Source organism: Rattus rattus, chromosome 2 (assembly GCF_011064425.1).
Source record: "Rattus rattus isolate New Zealand chromosome 2, Rrattus_CSIRO_v1, whole genome shotgun sequence".
NCBI classification, from domain to species: Eukaryota; Metazoa; Chordata; class Mammalia; order Rodentia; family Muridae; genus Rattus; species Rattus rattus.
Genome location: NC_046155.1, coordinates 118,391,738 through 118,419,472, shown reverse-complemented (window position 1 = coordinate 118,419,472; position 27,735 = coordinate 118,391,738). Strand labels below are relative to the sequence as shown.

The 27,735-nt window shown below is 48.0% G+C and overlaps 1 protein-coding gene across 4 annotated transcripts; it reads left to right on the top strand.

Moving 5' to 3' along the window:
- On the top strand, positions 1-27,735 carry Tm6sf1 (transmembrane 6 superfamily member 1). Of its 4 annotated transcripts, none has more exons than XM_032893309.1 (10): positions 1-148; positions 4,724-4,827; positions 6,733-6,830; positions 12,409-12,512; positions 14,645-14,727; positions 15,309-15,430; positions 17,448-17,552; positions 19,119-19,211; positions 19,374-19,493; positions 22,658-23,614. In XM_032893309.1, exons 3-10 carry the CDS (start codon positions 6,810-6,812, stop codon positions 22,928-22,930), a joined length of 921 nt encoding a protein of 306 aa, XP_032749200.1. In that variant the 5' UTR covers positions 1-148; positions 4,724-4,827; positions 6,733-6,809; the 3' UTR covers positions 22,931-23,614. The 4 variants fall into 4 exon arrangements, with proteins under 4 accessions (XP_032749200.1, XP_032749198.1, XP_032749197.1 ...); XM_032893307.1 differs by lacking the exons at positions 1-148; positions 22,658-23,614 and adding exons at positions 531-1,023; positions 26,897-27,735; XM_032893306.1 differs by lacking the exon at positions 1-148 and adding an exon at positions 531-1,023.

The window sequence follows — 27,735 nt, the reverse complement described above, 5'->3', positions numbered from 1 at the left end:
TGCTCTACACCCAGACATCTGGCACTATTCCACGGAGAGCCCTAGTCTTCTAGTCTCTTTAGCCCTGGGGACCTGCTAGGCCTTCAAGAACACCCCGGGGAAGGAATGAATGCTGCCTCAGTGTCTTACATCAGGCATCCATCCGAAGGTCAGTTCTGCTACAAAAAAGAATGGGAGCAGGAGACAGACTAGTGTGCTGAGCAGTGCAGGGTAAGCCCTTCACACTTGCTAACTCGGTTCATTTCCACAATCCTACGATGAATGGAGCAGGCTATCCCCATTTCACAGAGAGAAAAGATACAGAGCGATTCAATAACTTGATCAAGGTCAAGGGCCGGTGAGCGAGCCACCAGGGTGGAAAACAAATATTTCCACTTGGCACTGGGACATTGGTTGCGGCTGTTGATGGCTGCTGTGTGTAGCGGTGGGGCGTGGGCGCGGGGGGTGGGGTGTAGGGTTGTTCCCAAGGTTCCAGGAGCATCTGTCCCCGCAGGTCTCTGAGCGGATCTCGCGGGCCTGCGGGCTCTGACACCCTCGGATCTGGCTCCACCCTCTGCTGGCCCTTGGCTCAGCCCAGCTCGGTTCCAGCTCGAGGATGCCCAGCTCCGTTCTGTGAGCCGCGTCCTTCGCCCGGCCCCTCCTTCTCTCACTAAAGCAAGGGTCCCGGGGCGCTTGTCTTGTCGCGGTGGCTGCGGAGTCCCTGCGTTCGTTAGCAGGAGCCCGGTGGGGACGCCTCTGGGGAGAGTACCGCGGCCCTAGCGCACGGGGTGGTGCCTCTGCGCGCGCGGAGCAGCTGCAGGCGACGGGGACGCGCAGAGGAGACGCGGCCGGGGGCCGCCTGGAAGGGCAGTGGCGAGGGGCGCGGCGCCGCCGGAAGCTGGGACAGGGGCCCCTGGGCGCGATGCGGTGAAAGAGCGACCCGAAGGTGGCGATGAGTGCCTCTGCGGCCACGGGGGTTTTTGTGCTCTCCCTCTCAGCCATTCCAGTCACCTACATCTTCAACCACCTGGCGGCCCAGCACGAGTGAGTGAGCGCGCGGGGTCGGCGAGCGCCCGTAACTTTTCCGCGGGCTTGGGACTGCGGCTTTGGGACTGGGTAGCGTCCAGAAACGCCACGCCCGCAGCGTGAGGGAGGCACTAGGGTCACCCGGCCCTAGGTCCTCGGCTGGGCTAGGGCAGTTCAAGGTCTGAGAGCTGGGCTCTTGCTCTTTGCCAGTACTGGGTGGGTAGCTGGTATTACCGAAATGCCCCTGCCACCGAGGCTATCAGACATCAGAGGGGTGCAGAGCAACGCGGAAGGCACGAACTGCCCTATTTGACGGGAACGCTTTCCATGTATGGACTTTCACATAGTTACCATTTTTTTAATTTTAGAAACTGTTGTGAGCGGCTAGCAGAAATAACCATGGCTTTCGGGGCTTTGACTTTGCCCCAAAAGGCGTTCTGGTCTGTCAAACGAGCAGTATTTGCACCTCAAGGATCTTGTGGGAACTTTGTGCAAGGGTGGTGTGAAAGGAATAGAGGTTCAATGCTGGCTTGGAGCAAAGGCACAGTGATTGGTTTAATGCTAAGGAAACGGGCGGAACCTAAGAATTCTGTAAGGACTCTGGGTCCCAGTTTTGCCTCCCACTTCTCTAAAGGGATCACAGACTAACCAGCCCCTATGGGTAGCTGAAAGCTTGTGTGGTCAGTAGAAAGGGGCCTGCCGTGGCCCTGCTGAAGTTGATTGTGGGCTGCTGGAGGAGGAAGTAACCGGCTGTTTTCCACAGCAGTTGGTGCTAAGGAAATTGCATCAATCTATACACTGCAAGCCCCACCAGACCTCCAGACTGCTAGCAGAGTATGCACACAGTCAGTGGATTATCTCTCACTGCTGCGGTCACCTCATCCAGACAGCGTGAACACTGAGACGCTCCCTTAGACGCTCTGCCCTTGGACCATCCAGGCCCTGGGTGCATCTCCTGAAGCAGCAACTCTGAGTGGTCAGATGCTTTGTGCCTGTTAGTAAAGCACAGGGACCTAGGCTCCTACCGTGAACAAGCAGCTCAGTGAACATTCATCGAACACCTCTGTGCTTGAATCGCTTGCTGAAGTTGGGGACCAGTCGTGACAGGCCAGGGATGGCTAAGGAGCCATGCATTAAATCAGACATCACAGATATATAGAGTAGCATGCTATGAAGACAACAGAACATGGCTTAGGGATGGAGGTGAGCATGGTAGGGGAAGGAAGTGGATGTGATGGACAGGTATTTGCTGGGAGAGCAAGTTAGGAAGGGCTGCTGGTGGGGGTGAGAATTTGATGACATATCGATGTGTGTTACTGGCCAGTGCTGAGTCCTGGAGTGGATTAGTCCCAGCCATCCGTCATCCTCCTGTACTGTTGGACCTACAGGATGAAATACCAACAGTCCATAACTCCTCCCTTATAGCTCCTCACTTTCTCCTTCCTACTGTCTTCTTTCCTGGTAAGTCTCAGGGTGCTACTCTAGTGTCCCTGTCCCCCTCTGATTTCTCTTTGGTACTGACTTCCTCTGGCACAGACAGTGGCAAAGGCTTCCTCCTGCCTGAGCGCCCCCGCCCCCCACGAATATCTCTGAGCCCCAGCCCCCCCCCCCTTAGCATTGATTGTCGTTGATCTTTAATACCTGTTCCACCTCCTTGCCTCGGTGGCTGTTGATTCTTCCTTTTTCCCCATTGCTGATTGCCGAAGACACGCTTAACTTGACAGCCCTGAGTAAATGAAACGATCACTTCTTCATTTGTGGATCCTCTCTCTGAATCAGGGACTTCGGCTTTGAGTCCCCTCAGCCTCATGACTCACTTTTCCCACAGAGTTCCTTCCTGTGGTCAGAACTCATCTTCCCAGGCTGCAGCCTGTCTTGGAACTACCCTGCCCAGCCTAGGTCCCTGTGTGTAGCAGGCATTCAGTTGCACTTGACTTTCATAACTTAAGCTTCTGTTTCCCCGGGTCTTTTTATGAAACTCTGAGAAACAGCATGATCAGATAGGTTGAAGGGTCAGGGAGGGCTTGGGGGGGTCTCACAGTACACCCACTTATGTTCAGTTATGGTGAGATCTGGGGACAGACCCTTGCAGGTGTTCTGGGGTATGTGTGAGCTAGGTAAGGAAGGAGAGGGCTAGCCTGGTGTTTGTTGGGACAGCAGCCTAGGAAGGGCTGTTTAGCAGCCCAAAGGATTCATGAAAGAGCTCAGTAACTTTTCCCACCACTCAAGGCTAAGAAACAGGGCTTATTTAAAGCACCCCTTCCCTGGAGTCCCACTTAGACCTCTTTCTGTCTGTCTTGGGCATGTGTTGCTTTCCCTAGAGGGTCTCCAAGGACAGACCTGGGAGGAAGAAATGACCTACTGCCCCAGTTTCTCTTCATTTGTCTTCCTCCCTCAGAGGTAGGGAGCATGTGAGGACAGCCTGGACTAAATCATGCTGCCTGCCATAGTCTATCAGCTCCCAGCCCCGTGAGCAGGCTGGCTGTGAGCTCAGCCTTTGGTGTCCGGGGAGAGGGCTGTCTCCTGACCAGTACCTGCCTCTGGGCTCATCATTCACACCTTGTCATATGGCTCTCCCAGCTGCCTCTCTCCTCCCTGGATATCTTAGAGCAGCATCATGCTTGTGACCCATGACAGCTTCTCCTTCCTCTGCTTTGGACCCTTGTGAGAAGTCTGGAGAGGGCACTGGTGTGAGGCATAGAAGCCTCCAATTTTATCTCTCACACAGACCAGCCTCTTTCTCATGTATGGATGTAGAATTCATTCATATGTTTTTTTTTTTTTTTTTTTTTCGGAGCTGAGGACCGAACCCAGGGCCTTGCGCTTCCTAGGCAAGCGCTCTACCACTGAGCTAAATCCCCAACCCCCCATACATATGTTTTTCATTTACCACCCCTCCACCCACTATCCATGTTTCTTACCCATTCACCTGTCCACCATCTCTCCTTCCATCCATTCATCCCTCCTTTCTTCCCTCCACCATTGTCTTCCTCATTCCCAGATGCATGTGATGAAGGTTATCTGGAGATCCCAGAGTGCAGGCCGTGGTGTGGAGGTGTACAGGCCGAGGATCAGTGCTTGTAGCATCTCTGAGTGGCAGTGGAGGGAGAGCAGATGGTATATACCAGGATGACAGAGAGAACCACGCAGGTATTTGTCCAGAATAGGAAGTCCTGCCAGGATTGGCCATCTCTGTCTCTGTCAGGCTAGGGTGACCTTATGGCAGGTGAAGCTCGGAATCCACAAGATGAATCTCTCCACATAGGCAAGGCCTCTCCTGTTCATCTGGAGTCTCTTGGAGGCCAGCAATGGTGTCTGCCACAGGGAAGCCCAGCGCTCTCCCTGGAGCGCATGCGCAATCATAGTGAGGGTTTATTGCTAGCTCAGGGGAGGTGGCAGGCTCAGTGCTTAGGCTTGTCAGCTTCCAGGGTAATGGGTTAGAGAAGCAGGAGAGTAGAGGCAGCTAGGCCGCCGCCATATTGGGGATAAGGGACGGAAAAGCGAATGAGCCGGGTTTCTGGTCCTGCGAGTCATGGGGTTGTGACCCAGGTCAGCGTGCTGTCTGTAGATAAACTCCACTAACTTTTCAATGAAGTTGAGGCTGGATTCCAGGAGCCTTCTGAGGCACAGGGAGCTTGGGCCTTCAACAGCCAGGAAATTCCAGACACCATTGTTTATTGTGATTCCTGACCACCTCCCTGCTCTCTGGTCCTCACAGTTCCTGGACCATTGTTGGGGTTGCTGCCCTCATCCTGCTCCTGGTGGCCCTTTTGGCTCGGGTCCTTGTCAGAAGAAAACCACCGAGGGACCCTCTGTTCTACGGTAGGTAGGCTTCCTCAAAGGGGAAGGGTTTGAGTCCACTCTGCAACAGGGAGCTGGGCATTAGGTATGAATTCCTTCTGCGTTATGACTGCTCTGAGCCCACAGAAAGCAGAAGTGTAAGGCCGTTCAGAAGAAGGTCCTTCCCTCTAAGCTCCCCTTCTAGGCTGTGGTGTCTACTTTCTAAATAGAGTTCTGCTCGAGAGTGACTGGCAGGGCCAGGCGGCCTCTTCCCTACACCCTGTTGAGCCCCCAGGAAGCTCTTACTTCAGCCTCCTGGCTGAGCTTTCTGCCTTCAGCTGGCGGCTGGCATGTGGGACTGGATTTAGCATATAGTGTCTCAGTCCACACCAGCTGCTCTCACCCTTCCTAATGCTGGACCCTTAAACACTCCTGTTGTGGGTGACCCCCAAATTATTTGTTGCTACTTCCTGTTATTTTGCTACTGTTAGGAATCATACTGTAAATATCTGTGTTTTCCAATGGTGTAAGGTGACCCACAAAGGGTTGCAACCCGTAGGTTTCTCCCTGTTTGCACACACACAAAACTGACCCTTAGAGAAACCATACACCTCTCATATCTAGCTGCACCTCTCTGACATCAGCATTGGGTTTTAATCCCTGTCCCACCTCAAAACCCTGTAGGCTTTGATCTGGTCCCAGACCAGTCTCCTGCTGCTGTCTATCCTTCCTCTTCCTCCCTCCTCCCCCACCAGGGAATGCACTCTTTTTTTTTCTTTCTTTTTTTCGGAGCTGGGGACCGAACCCAGGGCCTTGCGCTTGCTAGGCAAGTGCTCTACCACTGAGCTAAATCCCCAACCCTGGGAATGCACCCTTAACCTACTGATACAGTCCCCAGTCCTTGAGGCAGGACAACCACTGTTGTGTCCTCAGTTCTGTTAGAGCTCGGAGGACACTTCCATCTTGGGGTCAAGCCTTAGACCAGGTTCCTTATCAACTAGGAGGCAGAACCTATGTCCTTGTCACTTCTAAGACAGTATCTGACCCTCCATGGTTCAGCAGCTGCTAATGGGTTTTCCAGGACATTGCTCACCTGGGAGTCAAAGGGGTAAAGTCCGCAGGAAGTAGCCATGGCCTGCCTCAGTGGAGCCTGGTCCTCTCACAGGCCCCTCATTCCTGATGGCTTCCCACAGATACAGCTTTCCCATGCTCCCTTTGTCTTCCCATAGCTTTTGAAATCACAAGCTGGGTTTTCTACGGCCCCTTCCGCAGGCTCAGACACCAGTTCATTATAACTTGGAAATGCCGTTTTCTTTATAGACTCGGATGCCTGAGAAGGATCGCCAGTTGTTGGTAAGCTCTGGTCCTTAGCTGGTGGGCACTCACAGTGTTTAAAACTCAGCTAGGGAGCTTGTCCGACTGGCTGGACTCCTCAGGCACGGCAGCTCACCCCCTTGCGTCTTCAGCTGTGCCGCCTCCTGTGCTCTCCCTCTTTTCTGAAAGTGGTCGGCTGTCACTTACAGACTAGGCTAAAATGTTGGACACACTCTTCATTGTCCTGCAAGCCAGACTGAGATGACTCACTTTTTCTAGACACACCTGAGGGCCTCGTTGGCTGCTTGGTCACAGGCAGAGCCCCTGCTGCCCAAGTAGGAAGTGGGTTTCACTTGACGCTAGTGAGGATGGTGGGGTTGCCTGTCAGAGTCTTCTGGGACACTGTGATTGTCTCCCTGACATGAGTTCCCTCAGTGAGAGCCTTGGATAGGTATGGAGAGGTCCATGTCGACAGGTAAACGTTCAGCTGATGTGAAATAGGTGCAGTCTGCTTTTTTGTGTAGATGATACCCACAGCATCTTCTGGAAAAACCACGAGCGACATTCCATGATACTTGGTGGATAGCCATGTCCTACGGCTTGCATTTTCAACGGCTACTTCCTTTGTTCTAGTGTATGCGGTGTTTGGATTTACCAGCGTGGTGAACCTCATCATAGGCTTGGAGCAAGATGGCATCATCGATGGGTTTATGACACACTACCTGAGAGAGGTACGGGGTTGCTCAGGGGTCGCTCTGTGTCCGGGCGGCTTAAATGCAGGCTGCTGTTGGAGTGGTTCTCCAGTCACCTCATCCATGCCCAAGCAGGCAGATGGCAAGCCAGCCACAGCAAACAGGGCTGGGAGACGGCTCTCTCTTCACAGCCCCTTCACCCCAGAGGCACTGTGTGATCTCGCGTTTCCCTGTCAGTGAAGAGCTTCACGTGGATTTAGTATTTGGGTTTCTGTTACTGGATTGTAATCTTGGAGATCCCTAACCTACCTACCTGTAATCTCAGCATTTGGGAGACTGAGGCAGGGGGATTGCTGCAAGTCTGAGGGCTGTCTGACAACAGGGAGAGTTCTAGGCCGGCATGGATTACAGTGTGAGACCCTATATCAAAATAATAACGATAACAACAATAACAATAATAAACAATGATATCAAGGTACTTACTTAGGCGCTCTGAGTCCCTACCAACCAAATCACAGGAGGAGACCCGTCTTGTTTTCTGATCAAGAGTGGGCTGAAGCCAGTCCCAGAGTGGCCAAGCGACTTGCTCAAGGTCACGTAGAGAATAAGGCACAGAGATGGAAACAGTATTGTCCATTGTCTTTCTGTGCTTCAAATAATGGGGAGCTTTATATGTCTCCCCAGGAGTGCGTGAGAGGAGGGTTAAAACCAGGGAAGAAGGCGAGCTTGTGGGCACTGAGCCATGTCATGAGGCAGGACAGCCCTAAGGTGGCTTCTGCAAGGCCAGCCAGAGCACTGAGGCAGCCAGAGGCAGTGCAGGGCAAACAGAGAGATTGAGGATTGAGTTTCAGGGATTTTCAGTGGATTTGGGGTGGATTTGGGGGGTGATAGAGAGGAAGGGCCTGGATGACGTCCTGATCCCCGCTTTGAGGTTTGTTAGAATGCGGGTGTTACTAAATTGGAGACTTGAGGAGCAAAGTTCTGTGGAAAGTTGTTGAATCTAAGCTTGTCTCCTGCCTTCACAAGGTCACTGTCCAGGGCTGGACAGATGGCTCAATGGTAGAGATCACTGACCTTTTCCAGAGGTCCTGAGTTCAATTCCCAGCAACCACATGGTGGCTCACAACCATCAGTAATGGGATCCGATGCCCTCTTCTGGTGTGTCTGAAGATAGTAACAGTGTATTCACATATATAAAAATAAAGAATTCTTAAAAAAAAAAAAGAGTTCACTCTACAATGTGAAGGGATGATGACATGGCTCAGGATGTGATGATGATAGAGGCACTTTCTATGACAGAGGGACACTATGACAGAGGGACACTCTCTATGACAGAGACACTCTCTATGACAGAGGCACTCTATGACAGAGACACTCTATGACAGAGACACTCTATGACAGAGGCACTCTCTATGACAGAGGCACTCTCTATGACAGAGGCACTCTCTATGACAGAGGCACTCTATGACAGAGACACTCTCTATGACAGAGGCACTCTATGACAGAGACACTCTCTATGACGGGCACTCTCTATGACAGAGGCACTCTATGACAGAGACACTCTCTATGACAGAGGCACTCTCTATGACAGAGACACTCTCTATGACAGAGGCACTCTCTATGACAGAGACACTATGACAGAGGCACTCTCTATGACAGAGGCACTCTATGACAGAGACACTCTCTATGACAGAGGCACTCTCTATGACAGAGACACTCTCTATGACAGAGGCACTCTCTATGACAGAGACACTCTCTATGACAGAGGCACTCTCTATGACAGAGGCACTCTATGACAGAGGCACTCTCTATGACAGAGGCACTCTCTATGACAGAGACACTCTCTATGACAGAGACACTCTCTATGACAGAGACACTCTCTATGACAGAGACACTCTCTATGGCAGAAGCACTCTCTATGGCAGAGGCACTCTCTATGGCAGAGGCACTCTCTATGACAGAGGCACTCTATGACAGAGACACTCTCTATGACAGAGGCACTCTCTATGACAGAGACACTCTCTATGACAGAGGCACTCTCTATGACAGAGACACTCTCTATGACAGAGGCACTCTCTATGACAGAGACACTCTCTATGACAGAGGCACTCTCTATGACAGAGGCACTCTATGACAGAGACACTCTCTATGACAGAGGCACTCTCTATGACAGAGACACTCTCTATGACAGAGGCACTCTCTATGACAGAGGCACTCTCTGACAGAGGCACTCTATGACAGAGGCACTCTCTATGACAGAGGCACTCTCTATGACAGAGGCACTCTCTATGACAGAGACACTCTCTATGACAGAGACACTCTCTATGGCAGAGGCACTCTCTATGACAGAGACACTCTCTATGGCAGAGGCACTCTCTATGGCAGAGGCACTCTCTATGGCAGAGGCACTCTCTATGACAGAGGCACTCTATGACAGAGACACTCTCTATGACTCTCTATGACAGAGACACTCTCTATGACAGAGGCACTCTCTATGACAGAGACACTCTCTATGACAGAGGCACTCTCTGAGACACACTCTATGACAGAGACACTCTATATGACAGAGACACTCTCTATGACAGAGGCACTCTCTATGACAGAGACACTCTCTATGACAGAGGCACTCTCTATGACAGAGACACTCTCTATGACAGAGGCACTCTATGACAGAGACACTCTAGAGAGACACTCTCTATGTCAGAGACACTCTCTATGACAGAGACACTCTCTATGGCAGAGGCACTCTCTATGACAGAGACACTCTCTATGGCAGAGGCACTCTCTATGGCAGAGGCACTCTCTATGGCAGAGGCACTCTCTATGACAGAGGCACTCTCTATGACAGAGGCACTCTCTATGACAGAGGCACACTATGACAGAGGCACTCTATGACAGAGACACTCTCTATGACAGAGGCACTCTCTATGACAGAGACACTATGACAGAGACTCTCTATGACAGAGGCACACTATGACAGAGACACTCTCTATGACAGAGGCACTCTCTATGACAGAGGCACTCTATGACAGAGGCACTCTATGACAGAGGCACTCTATGACAGAGGCACTCTCTATGACAGAGGCACTCTCTATGACAGAGGCACTCTATGACAGAGACACTCTCTATGACAGAGGCACTCTCTATGACAGAGACACTCTCTATGACAGAGGCACTCTCTATGACAGAGACACTCTCTATGACAGAGGCACTCTCTATGACAGAGGCACTCTCTATGACAGAGGCACTCTCTATGACAGAGACACTCTCTATGACAGAGACACTCTCTATGACAGAGACACTCTCTATGGCAGAGGCACTCTCTATGACAGAGGCACTCTGTATGACAGAGGCACTCTATGACAGAGGCACTCTCTATGACAGAGGCACTCTGTGACAGAGGCACTCTCTATGACAGAGGGACACTATGACAGAGGCACTCTCTATGACAGAGGCACTCTATGACAGAGGCACTCTCTATGACAGAGGGACACTATGACAGAGGCACTCTCTATGACAGAGGCACTCTATGACAGAAGCATACTATGACAGAGACTCTCTATGACAGAGGCACACTCTCTGCACAGATGAACGGGCTCTGGGACTGGCAGGAAAAGCCTCTTTGGGGTGTTGTTTCCATACAATTTCAGAATAACCATGGGAGAGGACCACACATATTTCTACGGTGCAAGGAAGGCAAAGGTCTAGAGAGGAGGCCCAGTGCCTAGGGCCTTCCTAGAAGCCTAGGAATGTTTGCAGGGTGACCCAGAGTTCATCTGGGACTGTTTGGAGTTTTGGGTGCTTGAAGGACATCTACTAATGCCCAAGATGGCAGGTCTGGGCAGGTCTGGGCCTATGAGTAATGGTTCTGTTAGAGAAATTCAGGAGCTACTCAAATATAGTTGAGACTTAGGCGTCCAAGAAGAGAGTTGCTCGCACAGGCAGTGATGGAGAGATGCTCAAACTCTGGAGACTGGTCAGAAGGGGAGGAGCTTTGGAAACACCATGGTGGGCAGACAGAGGCAGAAGGGAAGCCTGGAGAGGGGTCAATGAGCCCAGAGGAGGGGTCTTCAGGAGGGAGGCTGATGGTCAGGGGCAAGATATCCATCTGGTGAGGTTGACAACAATGGGGGCAAATAGGTACAAGAAAGGGAGCTGGGGTGCAACTGCGGTAAGACCTGGGGACCTAGTAGAAGAGATGGGGCTTTGACCCACAGGCTTTCAGGCAGAGGGAGGCGTTGCAGCGGGCGTGTGTTAAATGGGAAGCCAGGAGAGGTGGGATGGCCATTTGGAAATGGAGCAGTGTTCTATATGTGACTCCGAAGGCCTACACTGTGATGAAGAGGGAAGGTCACCTGAGATGACAGCACAGACATAACATTGGAGAGATTTGTCCAAAGTCTGCATAGCAGAGCTCGGAGCAGCCTGAGCCCTCTGTGGAGAGGCCAGGAAGGGCTTAGCTGAAGGGAGAAGCCGTTGAAGCTTGGTTGAAGGAGTTCAGGTGAGTTTGAAGGGCCCACTGGGGTCATCAAGCTCTCAGAGGAGACCAGGGCTGGCTCTCAGAGCTGAGCGTGTAGGCAGGCACGACTGGAGCCATGACAGCAGTTAGAATTATGCAGTCCGAGAGCTGTGGTGAGAGAAAAGGGCAGTGGCCAGGCTTAGGGCTAGAGTTTGGGTGTGGCTTCCTCCCCCACTGTGATTTGAATTTGATTTGACTTTGGGCATCTGACTGCTGTCCTTGCCCCAGGGGGACCATGGGATTTCAGGGAATGCCTTATTGGATGTTTGATACAGTTTGGCTGCTCGGCCCTTTCCTAGTTAGAGAAGTGACTACACGTGTATAGGAGACACGTTAAGAAGCAATCTGGGAGGGTACTGACCTGGGGAAAGGAAGAGAGAAACCACCAGTGAAGAAGCCATATCCTATGACACGATGGGACCCAGAAACATGACTACCTGAGGAAGGGAAGCAGGCATAGCTCATCATACAATCTTGTGTTCACGAAACTAAAAACTACCTCAGAAATGTGGTTCTCAGTGATACATGAGCGGCTTCACGTTAGCTACGGGCCCTCAGTCAGTCCTGACCAGCCCACAAGCCTGACAGGAAGGCTAAATAAAGGGTAGGTAGGAAGCTGAGCTCAGTGCTGCCTGTCTCGGTGTGTGCACGCGCGTGTGTGCACGTGCTCCAGAGCAGAACTGGGTGCCCCCATATACTGCCCAGCCCACTACAAGAGCAGACTGGTAAGGCCAGCAGGTGGCACCAGTGAACAGAGCCTCCCTGGGCTGCCCCAAGGGGCCAGGGCCAACCACCTGCAGGCCCAGGTTTGGCCTCGCTCCACTTGGCTGGGTTTGCCCACACAGCCATCTGATGCCTTTGTGTTGTTGTACAAACCTTTGCTGAGCAATCAAATGCCAATCTGTCAGGGATTCTCCTTCCGATGCCATGGCAGACCCTGGTTTTGGCAGCCCCAGGGTAAAGTCATATTTTCACAGTCCTACCAACTGTACGGAAGCTGTTTCATCTCAGTGAGCGAATGGCATCTAGCCCTGTTGTTCTGTTTGCAATGTAAAGACTTGAGTCCTCCTTAAAATGTCTTTTTAATGCTTTCCTTAGGGTGAACCATATCTGAACACGGCCTATGGGCACATGATCTGCTACTGGGATGGCTCTGTTCATTACCTGATGTACCTGGTGATGGTGGCTGCCATAGCATGGGAGTAAGTTAGCTCTCCTGGTGGCTGTTACCCTTTGCAACTCCACAAGGGGTATGTAAGGAAAATGCATGCACAGAGGCAAATGCACGCAGGCACTCGGGGACAGGAATGTTCTACGAGTTGAACAAAGCTTTATTTATGTGTATCACTGTTTCTCTCTCTCTCTCTCTCTCTCTCTCTCTCTCTCTCTCTCTCTCCCCCTTTGGTGGCAGCTAAGCAAAATGGCCCTTAGGTTTAATCTCTCTTGGTGCAGTGGCTCAAACCTTTATCCCAGCACTCAGGAGGCAGAGGCAGGTGGCACTGTGAGTTCAAGGCCAGCCTGGTCTATAGAGTGACTTCCAGGCTAGGGCACACAGTGAGATCCTATTTCAACAAATACACAAACACATGACAACAATAAACCTCTTTGTGTGTGTGTGAGTGTGGTGTGTGTGAGTGTGTACAGTGTGTGAGTGTGTGTGTGTGAGTCTGTGTGTGTGTGAGTGTGTGTGTGAGAGAGTGTGTGTGGTGTGTGTGAGTGTGTACAGTGTGTGTGTGAGTGTGTGTGTGGTGTGTGTGTGTGTACAGTGCGTGTGTGTGTGAGTGTGAGTGTGAGTGTGTGTGTGTGTGTGTGTGTGTGTGTGTGACTGTGATAGGTATGGCATGTGGAAGTTAATTTACAGGGCTGGGTGTCTCCTTGAACCGTGTTAGGTTGACAGGCTTGGCAGCAGGCGCCTTTACCCACTGAGACCCCTTGTTGGCACGCCCACCATCTTATCTTCAGAGGAAAGGTCTCTCACTGTTTTGAAGAGCTTGGCTGGCTGGGAAGCACCTGGGGTCTTCCTTGTCGCTGCCCTCATCCTGGTGCACATCACCAGGTTCAGCTTTTCCTTTGGGTGCTAGAGATCTGAATGTAGGTCCACAAGGAATCAAAGTGGAGCACGTTGTAACCCAAAGGTTCCTTCTGATTCCACTTTCTCCTCAAGTTCAGGTGTGGCCCTAGGGCTTGGGAAATTGTACACAGACTTGGGCTTACCCTCCAAATCTTTGTGGCTGGCCCCTCTGGGAGTATAACTATGCCATTAAAGAAATTAGGTAAGATTTTGTAACAGTTGCTGGTTTTTGGGTATCAGTACCCTTTGCTGTGACAAGCTCGCAGTACTCGGGCTCTTTGGGGACTCCAGCAGCAGAAATCTTTGGACCACACCAACTGCAAAAGTACCCAGTGACTTTGGCTGAATTCTCACTCTCTGGCCACTGTGGCGTCCATGGCTTCTCCTGGGCCCAGGAGGCAGTCTTTTACTATGGCCCCTTTCCAGACAGCCTGAGCTTCCCCAGTCTTGGTGTGGCCTGAGGTTACAGAAGGTCTTTGAGTTCTACCCCTAGGAAGCTGCCATGTGCCCCATGAGCCGACCCCCCCTTCCTGCGTCATGTTCTAGCTTGGTCTTGTCTTCCTGTGGCATTTGGAGACTAATCATTGGCCAGGTGGGACTGGCTCCATTATGGGGCAGCAGCAGAGCAGAAAATGCAGAGTGCTCACCACTCTGTCCCCTCCTTTTGCATTCTTCTCAGTCTCTAGAGTGGTGTTGTTTCTGGGTTATGAGATGAAGGGACATCTGGCCATCACTGAGATCACAGCAGCCCCTTTAGAACACAGGGACATGTCCCTATCCTCCCCTCTGGGGCTTTAGCCACAAAAAGACCATTCTACATCTCCACAGTGGGTGTGAGGGCCCACACCTGGAGTCCCAGGCTGGGCGCAGTGAGGAGGAGAGAGCATCCGGGGGACATGCTGTCCAGCCTGCCTAGCTGGATTGGCCAGAGCTCCAGGCTCAGTGAGAAACCCTCTCTCAAAAACTACAGCAGAGGTGCCTGAGAAAGGAGACTGACAGCCTTCTGGTCTCTACAGGCACGCACGTGGGTAGGCCCATACATACATGTGCACACACATATACTCCATGTTTTTGTGAATGAGTGCTCAAACCTACACAAGACACTTCTGGACGTGAGGCTCGATCGTTAGGGGTTTCCTGTGCTTATCATTACGTTCAGTGAGTTTCTAGTCATGTGCCTCCATTGCTAGAATGAAAGATCATTCTAGGATCGTCTTTTGTATCCCAAGACAAATGCACTGAATCAAAAATGTTTTGTTGCAGGGAAAGTTACAGAACCATTGGCCTATACTGGGTGGGATCCATTATAATGAGCATTGTGGTTTTTGTGCCTGGAAACATCGTAGGTAAGGACCTGATTTTAACAATCACTTTGTTGTTCTTGTTTGTCTGTTTGGTGATATTTTTTTTAAGAGAAGTTGTTTTAAAAACACTAATAGAGTAATTTCAAGATTATGAAAACAACTTTGCAAAGTTGTTCCTATTCCCCTCGCTCGGCACCCTCGCCTATTAAGGGGTGCTTCACAGCCATTTTCAGACGCGTGCCCTGAACACTTAGCTGAGCAGCTGCCATTTAGTGCACGGACACTGCTCGCAGCTCTTAGCATTACTTACTCCTCACACGCTATGAGAGCTTATGCTAAGGGGACATTAAGAGTCTTCCAGGCCAAACCAAGAGAAGTCCTATGATGTGTGAGACCTTAGGACATAGGTGTTACCTGTGCTTTTTAATGTATCTAGGGCAACACTGTTACAAACATCTCCTGGCTTTAAATTGACTTGTCTAATCTACTACAAATATTGCCTGGTTCGTAGGAAATTGTATAATTTGGGGTGGAAGGTAGCTTAAATGTTACTGTGTTTATGCATGCAGCACGTAGTGCGGTGAACACACATTTGACTGTCTTTTCCTCTTTCTTTCGAATAGGAAAATATGGGACACGGATTTGCCCTGCATTTTTCTTAAGCATACCATATACGTGTCTTCCGGTCTGGGCTGGCTTCAGAATCTATAATCAACCATCAGAAAACTATAATTATCCCTCAAAGGTGATTTCATTACTTTTAGATATGTCCAATGCGAATATGCTGGAGTATGGATTCAGGCTAACACTCCAGCCGCTGGTAACTCTCCCATGCTCTCAGACTCACAGCTCCTCACTTCTCCTGTGAGGAGAGGAGCATTTGGGGCTGGATTGATGGCTTGGCATTTGCCGGTATCAGGCAGTCTGCCTCGCCTGAGCCCATCCAGGCTACACTTCTGGAGACTTCCGTTGCAGGGATCACCTCTGTTCCTGTCGCCCTTCTGTGTTAGTGCGACAGGTGACATTCAGAGCATGCGGTTTGCCTGGCTTGTTAATGGCCTGTGTGTGAGCACCTGACGCGTTTTTCAATAATACCATTTACTGCTGAGGTGTTCAAGGTGATCCGCACGGCTGTGGGGTGACCCCTGGGGATGCAAGTCTCTGGACAGGGGTTGCAGGAGCACACCCGAGGCCCCTGCCTTCCGTTCCCTGCTGAGGTGGTCAGGGTGGAGTAAAGCTAGCCCTGCAGGGTTGCTTAGGTCTCTATTCCTAAGCTAGTGATTTCTTTCTAACTTTCTCTTCAGTTTCTACACTGATCCTTGGGTAAGGTCCTTTAGATATCAAGAGACAGAGTGCTGGGATTAAAAGTGTGCACCACCACACCTGGCCAAAGTTATTTTTACAAATAAAAGTCGTTAAAATGCCATTTAAGGGGAGTGTGGGGGATAAACTCCTGGCCACCCTGTGCTGAGCCAGTCCACCACTGAGGTTCACGTCTCGCTCTGTGTTCACTATAACTCACACAGTTCATCTGTCAGTATTTACATACTGCTGTGTAAACTCAGGCCACGGCAGCTACGCTCACACATCTGAGGACTGAGCCGGTGTTAAAGGGAAAGGTAAACAGGAGCCCCGTGGCCCCAGCTCCACAGCCTTGAAAGGTGTGGGCGCCAGGGTGTGAACACTGCGTTGGTGTTTCAGTGCTAGAGCACAGCTGAGCTTTGCTACACAGTGCTGATGAGAATTAAACTCAGAACTAAACCAACAACCTCTGCAGCACTCTGCAAAGAGTGTAGCCCTGCTTCCAACCCATCTCCACGTCAGGGCCTGTCCCCAGGCAGTCGGCACAGACACGGCAGAGACGTCTTTGCCAGCCGCCCCCCATCTCGGGGAAGCTTACAGTGAAAACGCCCAGTGTCTTGCGGCGGGAGGAACAAGTGTGGCTTCCTTACGGTGTTTCAATTTTTACTCACGTGGACATGTGCAGTTACTCAGTTAATAGGCAGTTATTCAGTGAAGACTGCAAAACTGTTTACATTCTAAATTCTGTTTTTCAAAATGGTTACATGTGAGTATATGTGTATATACATACACACACACACACACACACACACACACACACACACACATACACACACACAGAGAGAGAAGCGTATGAGTCAGGCATGGTGGCACGCATGGAATCTAATCCTGAGGTGGAGACAGGATCATCAAGAACTTGAGGCTAACCTGAGCTACACAGGGAGCCCATCTCAAAAAATACAACCAACCAACCATCCAGCCAACCATCCATCCAGCCAACCAACCAACCATCCAGCCAACCATCCAGCTGGCCAACCAACCAGCCAGCCAACCAGCTGGCCAACCAGCCAACCGAAGAGAACCCTGTATGACAGGGACTGTGTGCAGTGTGGCAGCTTATACTTACTTTCCAAGTTTTCATTTTTCAAGTTAACATAGCTAACCTTTATAATCATAAAAATGTAATTTCAAGAAAGAATATGGAGTAGAGCTGGGAGGGCCCCACATCACCTGGCTGAGTGGCTCCATTCCCCAGAGGAAGGAGTGCACTGGAGGAGAAGACTCTCTCATGACGGTCGGTGCCAGTAGGTTATGATGTCAGTTGTGGGCTATGATGTCAGCTGTGGGTTATGATGTCGATTATGCATCTTCTAGACTTATTCATATCATGGAACTCAGTGTTTCAGACTTGGCTCTGGCTTTGGGACAAGTTTGTTCTCTGGCAACAAATTCTATTTCAGGTTCTTCAAGAAGTCCAAGCAAAGACCCTGCTGAGAAGACCATTTGACTTAGTGTTGGTCGTGTGTCTTTTCTTGGCAACTGGATTTTGCCTGTTCAGAGGCTTGGTAAGCATGATGTCAAAATAACAATATACTGTTCCAAACAGGAAAACTGGTGTGTGTGTGTGTGTGTGTGTGTGTGTGTGTGTGTGTGTGTGTGTGTGTGTAAAATCAAACTGACACAGTCTGGAGCTCTGAACTACCTTCCTCTTATCCTAGTGCCCTCAGCCCCCCACTTAGCTCATCCTGGGCTATCTCATCTGTCTTCCTTTGGGTCCTCAGATCAAGCTCTGTCTAGAAGTATTTTAGGCACCTGACAAATTAGTATTAGAATCTTATTCTTTTATTTCCTTTATTTATTCTTTTCTGATTTAGAGGAAACCATCCTTGGTCAGGGTGATCCCCTAAGACTCAACACACCTGTGGTCCAGGGCATCCACGAGCTCTCAAGAGTAGGGGTGATGGGATCAAGGAAGGGGTCCCTGATCCTCACCTATGCAGGGCCACGTGAGTTTCCCACTGCTGAGGGTAATGCTGAGTGAGGCCCAGGTTTGGAGTCTGATAACATGAAGGCCTCATGAGCCTTTTTGTTTTGTTTTGTTTTCTTTTTTGCTCTGTATCATTTTTTGTACATAGCACATGCTCAGTAAACAATTGTTACGGTCTTAATTCATCAGTGATCCTTCACAATGACCCAGCTTTATAACTTATTCTTTGAAGAAATATTTACTATCTCAGAATTATTTGCTAATCATATTCAGTTTCAACAGTTACCAACTATTCTAAACTCCCTGGTGGGCACAAGTTGAGAACGAGCCATAGAACCTGAGTTTCCAGTTGGTTCGCTCTGCTTCCCCAGTTCAAACATAAGAGACCCAGTGGAATCCTTCCATATCCTTTTCTCTTGCCCCTGAGAAAGATGTGTGCATGTATACTGGGTGGGGCTTTTGCAGATGAGAATTTGGGCAAAGGCCCAACTCTACCGCTAGCCTGTAATCTACGTTGTCATCTAGGTGGAAAATTTCATGTACGGCCAAGGATGTGAGGAATGGTGCCTGAGGGAGAAGTGTCTCAGGGATGTGCCAAAGTCTATTCTGTGGCCCAGTGTTCACTGCCAGGACTAAATTGGCTCTCTGCTCTTTTTCAAAGCAGGCAGAAGGGGCTTCACAGGAGGACCCTGCTTTCAAAGCATCCCTCACTACCTCCAGCCATATGCTCTTTGAAGCACGGGAGAGGTGGTTGCTATTTTTGAATCTTGCAAAGCGTAGTAAAATTAATTTTGTACAGAAGTGTCCTTTTTCTTCCTGTAGAGACTTGTTGACTAGTTATTCCCAAGAAAAGCGGAACTGGCCAGCTATACCAGCAGCCGAGCTTTGGCTCAGTAAACCGAGGTGCTGAAGCTGTGACTGTCAGTCTCAAAAGCCCTGCTCCGCCATTAACCTAGGCTTAGTCATTTAGAGAAGTTGGATTAATTCTTGAGTATTTCTCTCTTTTCTGTTACTGCTGAGCCTATGAAGACACATGATTTATGTTGAGATCTGAAGCAGCTTATGACTAAAGCTGGCACACAGCCTTATCAGCAAACTGAAGAAGCAGACAAGACTATTTATAATGAACTCACTTTGTCCTTAGATCGCTTTGGACTGCCCAGCTGAGCTCTGCCGACTCTACTCACAGTTTCAGGAGCCCTACCTAAAGGACCCTGCTGCTTACCCGAAAATCCAGGTCAAGTAGTTACAAAGCCTACAGTTTGGCTAAAGTTAACTTTCTCTTATTTTAAACTGGAATAGGAATTAGCATTTTATCTTTGAAAAATATTTCATGTTTTTGATTTTTGTTAAGGTCAGGCTGTTAATTTGTCTTTTCTTTCTTTTCCTTTTCACACAGATGCTGGCATACATGTTCTATTCTGTCCCTTACTTTGTGATTGCACTCTATGGCTTAGTGGTCCCTGGATGTTCATGGATGCCCGATATAACCCTGGTCCATGCTGGAGGTCTAGCTCAGGTACTGAGAATATTCCCAATGGAGAAAGTTCATTAGTTCTCTAGCTTTTTATTGGATTTATGTTTCTGCTTCATGTCCGAGTAGGAAATTGCATTCTAGTTTGCTGGAAGGCATTTCTGCTACACCTACAGCTACACTACACAACACACACACACACACACACGCACGCACGCACGCACGCACGCACACACGCACGCACGCACACACACAATTCTTTAAATCTAATTATATCACTTTTTAGACATAGTTATTTGGTGAAATTAAGGTTTTTCTGGGGTCACAAAAGCAGCAAGTGGCACTGCTATGTAGTAGAACTGCTTTCCAGTCCATGGACATTGATTCCTGATGGGCTGAGGTCCCAGTCCATGGGCATTGATTGATTACTGATGAGCAGAGGTCCCAGTCCATGGGCATTGATTGATTACTGATGAGCAGAGGTCCCAGTCCATGGGCATTGATTACTGATGGGCTGAGGTCCCAGTCCATGGGCATTGATTCCTGATGGGCTGAGGCTGTACCTCTTAAGCTGCCTATTCTATCTCAATGGAGAGTCCAGAGCTCTGCTACACATGATCAACAGAACCAAGAAGGCTGGTTTAGTGTAAGAAAGTTCTGTCTCTGGAAGGCTGACCCTGGCACCTTGCCAAGTCCCTGACAGCAGGTGTTTAATGAAAGCAGCACTGACCTGGAAATGAGAGTGGGGTCCACCCAGAAGCAAAGCACAGTTAATTACACACTCATGGTACAGTAACCACGATGGCAGAAAGACCCCAGAATTCAAAACAGAATTGAAAAAACAGAGAGTACTTATGGGGGTCAGTGGGTTAAATCCTTCCTGGGGCACTTAATTAGAAAATTCATAGAAAAATAGATAATGCTTGCAGAAGAAACACCACTTGCTCTCCTTGGTCAACTTCTGAACATCTGATCCTCCAGGCCTTGGCTTGGGCTTTAATTTCACCATCTTTTCATAACAGCGGTAAGCTGGTGATCGGTCTCTTCAGCCCTGACTGCTAACTCCTAAACTTAACTCCCAACTTAGTCATCTCATCTGGATGTCTCACTAGCTCACCAGATTTTTTTTTCTTTTTTTTGAGGCATTTTGAGAAACTTCTGATGCCTCTGTGACGGAAGCAGGTACACATGAATTTTTAAGCACAGCTGCAAAGCAAGTATCAGTCTATACAAGAAAACATATTTTCCTGTTTGATACAGTCTTGCTTTGCAGCCCAGACTAGCCCTGACTCATGATTCTCAGTCTCTCACCATGTCCAGGTAGATGTCAAATGTAGATTAAAATTGGACTTGATCTCCCCATTTTTCCTCTTCCCATTATCTCTGTAAACAGCCTGGGCTTGCATTGACCAACTCAAGCCCCAAACCTGGAATCTAAATTCCTTTAATATATATGGGTGTTTTGCCTGCATGTGTGTCTCTGCACCATTTGTAGACCTGTGGAGACTAGAGCAGAGACCATCTCACCTGGACCTGGAGTTACACATGGTTGTGCTGGTGCTGGGAACTGAATTCCAGTCCTCTAAAGAACAGCCAGTTCTCTTAACCACTGAGCCATCTTCCCAGACCCTGAGATAATTCTTTATACTCCCCTCCCAATCCCCCACTACATATGTGCCCATCCCTAGGGTCAGGTCAGTTGTTTCCAGAGTGAGCCTGTTGCCACTATGCTAGTCTGAGTGTCTAACCACATGTTTTGCTTTACTTGCCTTGTGTGAGGGTAGGCTACATGCTCTGTGGTAGTGAACAAGTTCTCAGTGGCTTAATGAAGTAAACGTGTTTACTGGGGCCAGCTGAGTCAGTTTACGCAAAGATCACAAGCAAGTTTTCATGGGCCAGATCTCGCAATCTAGCTGCAGGGGAGGCTGGCAAATGTGACCTCAGTTCTCCGAAGCAATGGTGTGACGAATGGATGGAACATCTTTGTGTTTTTATTTAACTATCCCTTCAAAGATGAGGTACAGCATCACCAAATGAAATATAGGACTAAATTCTTCTGCTCAGCTCTAAAGGTTCCTATCCACAGTATCATCTCCTCCTGCCCCTGCAAGCAATCAGCTGAGGCAGTGCCTGATAGCACAAAGTAGGCCTGGTGTGTGCATTAGGGAGCTGAACCACTGTGGGGCAGGCATAGTGGTGCCTGCAGCCAGTTTTTGACGGCTGATGGAACTTCACTAGGCTGACCTGCTTCAGGGGACAACAGATGGAAGCAGGCGGTCAGGGCAGAATTAGCCTTGGCTTTTGTCTCCTTGGCTTGGTTCCCCTCCTCTTCACTTGTACGGTCCAGGACAAACTTACTTCACTCACCAGCCCGCCCAACAGCTAACTATGCCTTTATTCACATGGCATCCTCTACATGCATGTGCACCGGTTTGCCTGCTGCCACCACCCCAAGATAAGATTCTGAGTGTCCTTAGCTAGAAGGGCAGCAAAGGACAGGGATGCAGCCAGGTCAGTCTCAGAGGATAACCTGAGCACTAGACAGAAGAACCCAAACACACACATCCAGTTACGTGGAATAATCATGGCTAAGACAGGATGGTCAGGAAGGCCTACCCTGGAGGCAAACAGGTCTAGAGCCTACAGTAAGACCAACTGCTCTGTGGATGAGGTCCAGTTTGCAAGTGGGCACCTGGGACTCCAGACAGGTGGCCCTGGGAAGGGCAGTGTGGGCTGTAGGCCTGGCAGAGGGAGCGCGGCCAGACTTTAAGCTTTGCAGCAGCCTTAAAGCTTATCACAGTCCAGTTTGACAAAACAGACTGAAGTCAGTCTTGCTGCTGAGTGCAGGTCCAGGGCGTGAGGGTCAGGTCCTGTAATGTCAGTTTTCTCTCAACGGGTCAGCACACGTGGCATGGCCCAAAGAGTTTATGTTCAACATTCTCCTAGCTCTCATTTTGGCTTTAATGTCTACTTTCTCAGTGTTCAGCTTAAGTAAAGTTAGAAATGATGCGCATAACCAGAATGTGCTTTGTTCTGCACTTACGGTACTTAGGAAAGGGCCCCGCCAGTTAAGAGGGCACACTTGCGGCCCAAGGGATCTCTGTATCTTCGACCAGCATCCCCTAGTTTCTAAAGCTGTTGTCTAGTTTAGACACTTTGCACACTTGTGCTCCCACTGACAATGTCAAACCTTTTTGTTGGATCCCTAGCACCACCAGTGTCCAGGCTGGTCTTGTAACCTTCCTGCTCCAGCCTCCCAAGTGCCGAAAAAACAAACACGCACCGCCATGTCTTATTCGTGTAAAATATTAATATTGAGCGATAAACTCCTAAGGCACTGCAACTTAATAAAAAATTGTAATATTTTCTTATTTAGATCACTGGAAGACACACTGGGTAGTGATTGGGTCTTGGATTTCAGACTGTTAGGAACCTCCCAAGTCTGTTTTCTTCAGAAAATAAAAGCTCAGTCAAGATTTTAAAATAAAAACCAGGCCAAGTTTCGTTGGGGGACCTATAATCTCTTTTCACACACAGCTTGCTATAGGACTAAAGTTGTAAGCCTAACATGGCAGCGTGTATCAATTCACTTATTATTGTTCCCCATCGCCTGAAGTAGTCAGTTTCTAGTCATGTGCATTTAACCAACTTAAGAGATGTAGGTTGAGGCCTATGATGGGCCTCAGTACTCAACAAAAGGTAGACTTTTCTTATTTCCTACAAGACGCAGTACAACTGCTCATACTGCAAGTATGCACTACAGGTACACTTTAGCTCTGTAAGTCATTTAATATGACACATGCAGAAACATACATAACACACACGCTTTATACAAGGGACTGGAGGCTCCAAGGATTTTGACATATATGGGATTTCCCAACGTCCTGGATCCAATCCTCCTTGGTTCCCAATGGCTGACTGCACAGTTAGAATCATTGAAAATGAAACCAACGTCTAAGTTAATATAATTAACAGCAGGAGCGGATTCACTCTCCTTGTTGTCACTAGTTAAATCTGTAATTTCAGTTAAAGCAGCCTCTGTCACTTTAGCTCTCTTGCTCACCGGCTTTGTCTTCTGTAAAGCTGCTAAGGATTAAAGAGGTTATGAGTACCAGAGCCTGACATGTAAAAGCTATGAGACTCCGATTTATAATTATTAATAGAGATTCCCAGGAAGAATTGAGAGAAAAATGCCTTCTCACTGAGATTAATTCTTCTACAATTTAAACAAAGTATATCCACATATCATGACCTAAAAAAAAAATCTGGGTAAAAGCTTAGGGGCAGGTTCCTAGTGGGCACCGGTTAGACTACACCGACTGGGCCAGCTGAGTCTGGTTACACCCCTCCCCATCCACTCCCCAATCCTGCCCCCACTCTTGTCTATGCCGGAATCCGCAGCCACACCTGTGGACAGTTTAGTTGAAAAGAGTGTCTTGTAACGTTTTTCTTCAGGGAAACCTTTAAGGAGTATCTTAACCTTTCAGGAAGCTCCTAGGTAACTAGGCTACCAATTTCCCACCTGCTTCTGATGCTTCATTACCAAGCACCTTTAGTGTTAAACTTTGACCTTGGGTTTCACTTTCTTACCAGCTTATCCCTTGATAAAGGAGTTAAAAGGTCAACAAAGGGACCTAAAAAACTATAAGCCCAGGTTGTCAAGGAATGCCAGATCACAAACAGGTACTTAACAGAGCTTTGTATGCCTACCCCTCCCCCGCCAGAGGTGGCTGTTACCTGGCTTGTGGTGGAGCTTACACTGTGGATCACGTTTGTGTTACATGGGGCCCAACAGAGGGTTCTGTCCTAATGCCCAGTTTTGTTCTCTTAACATTCACGTGGAGCTAGGTTTGTGATTAGTGAGGAGAGGGATTAGGATAGGGGAGTCATCCTTTCCTAATTTTCTCTATAAATACAGGAGAGGGAGCTATTACAGTTTAGCTTTTTCTTACTTTCATTACTACATTCTAAACATTCCATCGAACCAAAAAACAAAACAACCCAAGTATCTCCTATTTCTGCTAGGTAGAAAGCTTAGAATCAAGTCAAAGGGAAGTGACTAGATGTGCCAGCCACACCACCGAGCTTTACAGCTCTAATTGAGATGTGGAGTTTAGCAGCACACATCCCTACTCCCTCAACTCCAGCAGGGTTCCAGGCAGAGTCCCAGGTCCTGCAGGGAAGCAAGTGTGGTGAGTACTGGTGACCAACATGCATCTGGGAAAGGAATCCTCTACAGGTGAAACCGCAGTTCCTGAAACGTGGAACCCTGAGCAGCCACCATCAGAGGAAGCGACAGGTGTGGGCTCACTCAGCTGCCACAAACACACCCTGTGCATACCAGAGCTGCACACAACTAGTCTCTTCACTCTCTTCTCAGGCTACACACCTTTTGGTGACAAGTGCTAGGACCCTCACCCTTACTACTAATTCTGAGTATAATGGCCTACTACCATAGGTATAGAAGTATGCTGAAAGATTCTTTTTGTATTCTGACAGTCACAAGACCATTGTTGTTGAACGTTTATTGAACTCTAACAATGTGATAGGTGCCACACAAAACATTAGACACAGTATCTGCCCGGTGGGCGTACAATCTAATCTAAGGACACAGATCATTTTTTGAATGTTGCCATGAGCTTTCTGTTCATGAGAATGAGGTATTAAGCGCACCGTTCAGTGCAGGAAAGGACCCACACAATCACTGACCTTTCAGGACGGTTTGCCTACATAAGTACAACCAACTGCTCATGTTTCTTATTCTTGGGAATTATGGATCGTGTTTTTCGGTCATTTTATGATGAGCACAATAATCTATAAGGACAGAATCACTAAACCCACAAATCTGACAAAACCAGGGTTCAAAACTGGCCTCTAGTCCAAAATAAAATTGTTTTATGTTCAGAAAATCAGCTAAAGTAGGACCTGGAGAAAGTGTCAGGAGCCATTTTTGTTCAGAGTTCCCCAACTGTCCAAACAGTCTCTCTCCTCAAGGCAGTTTTCAAAGTGCCCTTTATCTCAGGTCTTTGTCTGCATAGCCCTGAGAGGCAAACCTTGGATGGGCCTTTCGCTCTCTGCCCCAGGGAGGTGTGTTCGAGGGCAGAACCTTCTCAGTGCCCAAGGACCACAGTACAGGTAATACACTTGTGGGTCCTTGTCAGCACGCCACAGAAATTTAATTTTCAGTGAAGTAAAAACTGATTAGAGGTATCCGGAATATGTCAGTAATTTATAAATTGTAGCCCATTAAAATATCTGCCATTGATACAAATCCTGAACATGCTCTTTTCTTGTCAAGGTCACATGAAATGCTAAGTAGCATTTTATCTGTTAGCACTTAGCACTCTCAATTGACTCCATAAGGAAAGACATATAAAGTAACAATACATTAAAAACAAATTCCCTAGTGATTCATTGTTCCTTCTGTCTCTTTAGATCGCAGGATCCTTACTCTTTTCTCTTTAAACATAGTAAACCGATAATTTACTATTTAACTACATTTAAATCCTTAATCTTTATTTCTGTGTATCTTGATTTTCAGGCAAACATAGAAGTGCAGACTTGGAATTTATATTATTATAATAACAACTTTTCTGAGAAAATACTCTCTTGGTTTTAATCCTGCTATGGCCTGTATTACTTTTCTAATAGTTTTTCTCTGTGCTTATGAAAAGTACAAAAACCAAATGAGCCAAGCAAAATTCAACCGTCACATTCTGAGTAGTTTATAAACTATTCCATATAAACAGACGGAGCCCTTGCTGTTCTGTTCTCAAACTTCAATTACGCTGAGCAGTCACTGCTCTAAGTAGACTTCGTCTGCTTTGGAAAGGCTGCCTGTGTATATATTTGTCATTTTATAATCATATTGCTATCCACAGCCAAGCTATTAGCAAGCTTATCTTACAAACAACCATAGAGCTATTGAGTTACATAAAACCAAGCACGCAAATGAATAAACAGTATATGCTGATGGGCTCTGAGCTCTGGCTTCCAGTGGGCGGTCTGAGACCTTCAATGTTTCTCTTTTAAGTAGCTCGTTATACTAACTACAGCTTAAATGTTAAAAACAACTTCATTTGTAACTCAAACCCAATTTATGAGACCCTGCTGAGTGTCTAGATAGTCTTCCTAAAATTCAAATTAGAAAAAGGGGGGGGGTGTTTCAAATTTTTGTTGTTGTTGAATTGAGCCAGTACTGTTTGGTATTTGGCACTGGATAGGTTAAAAACATACTTTAAAGCAGATACATTATTTGAATAGTTAGATCAAGAACAACCCTAAATTTAGTGAAAGACTATATATTAAGACTGGATTACCTAAAGGTATTATGCCTTTAAGATAGGTTTTGAGGGCATATGGTCTGAAGGAGACAGAATTCATCATTAATGCAAGCGAAGAGATCTCATCCTTACTGGTTTTGTTTTGTTTTGTTTTAACGTAAACAGGCTCAGTTTTCTCACATCGGTGCGTCCCTTCATGCCAGAACTGCTTATGTCTACAGAGTCCCCGAAGAAGCGAAAATCTTTTTTCTAGCATTAAATATAGCATATGGAGTTCTTCCTCAGCTCTTGGCTTACCGTTGTACCTACAGTCCCGAGTTCTTCATAAGAACCAAGGCAGATGAAAAGCTGGAATGAACATACCTCACGTTCTCTCTGACCTGTTATGGAACTGGCGCTCGCTCTCCTTTATCCCCTCCCAGACACGAATACTCACAAGGACACACACTTGCTTTGCAGCATACGTGTGAGTGAAACTATTTGTATTGAATGGGTATATTCTCGGTTTTGAAAGAAAATTAAAGCTGAGAAACAGCTTGTTTAAGGAAATATATCAACATTTGTCTGTGAATGTGACCATTGATCTTAACATTGTTTGCACACAGTACGTGTGAAAAGTACAACTCTAGTGCCTACAAAAACCATAAAAATGAAGCTATTCAGAAGTGACTAACCATATTCACTATGCATAGGAAAGAATTCAAAGTAGCAGTTACAGGTTGGAGAAATAGCTTCATATGAAATGTATGAGTTGACAATCCTAATATAAATGCCAGATCATCACAATATTTTTAAATTGATTCAAGTGTTTTCATATGGAAAGTGTATTATTTATTGCTGTTTTAAAAACTGCTGTCAAAACTTCTATTGTGAATGTAAACAGCTAGGATGACACACATCAACTTCATTAGTTGCCTTAATGAACACTTGTTTCATAGGTGGCTGGCTGATATTTCTCTTGTGTTTCTGTGTATATCTTCAATAAAATTATTTTTTGGTGTTTA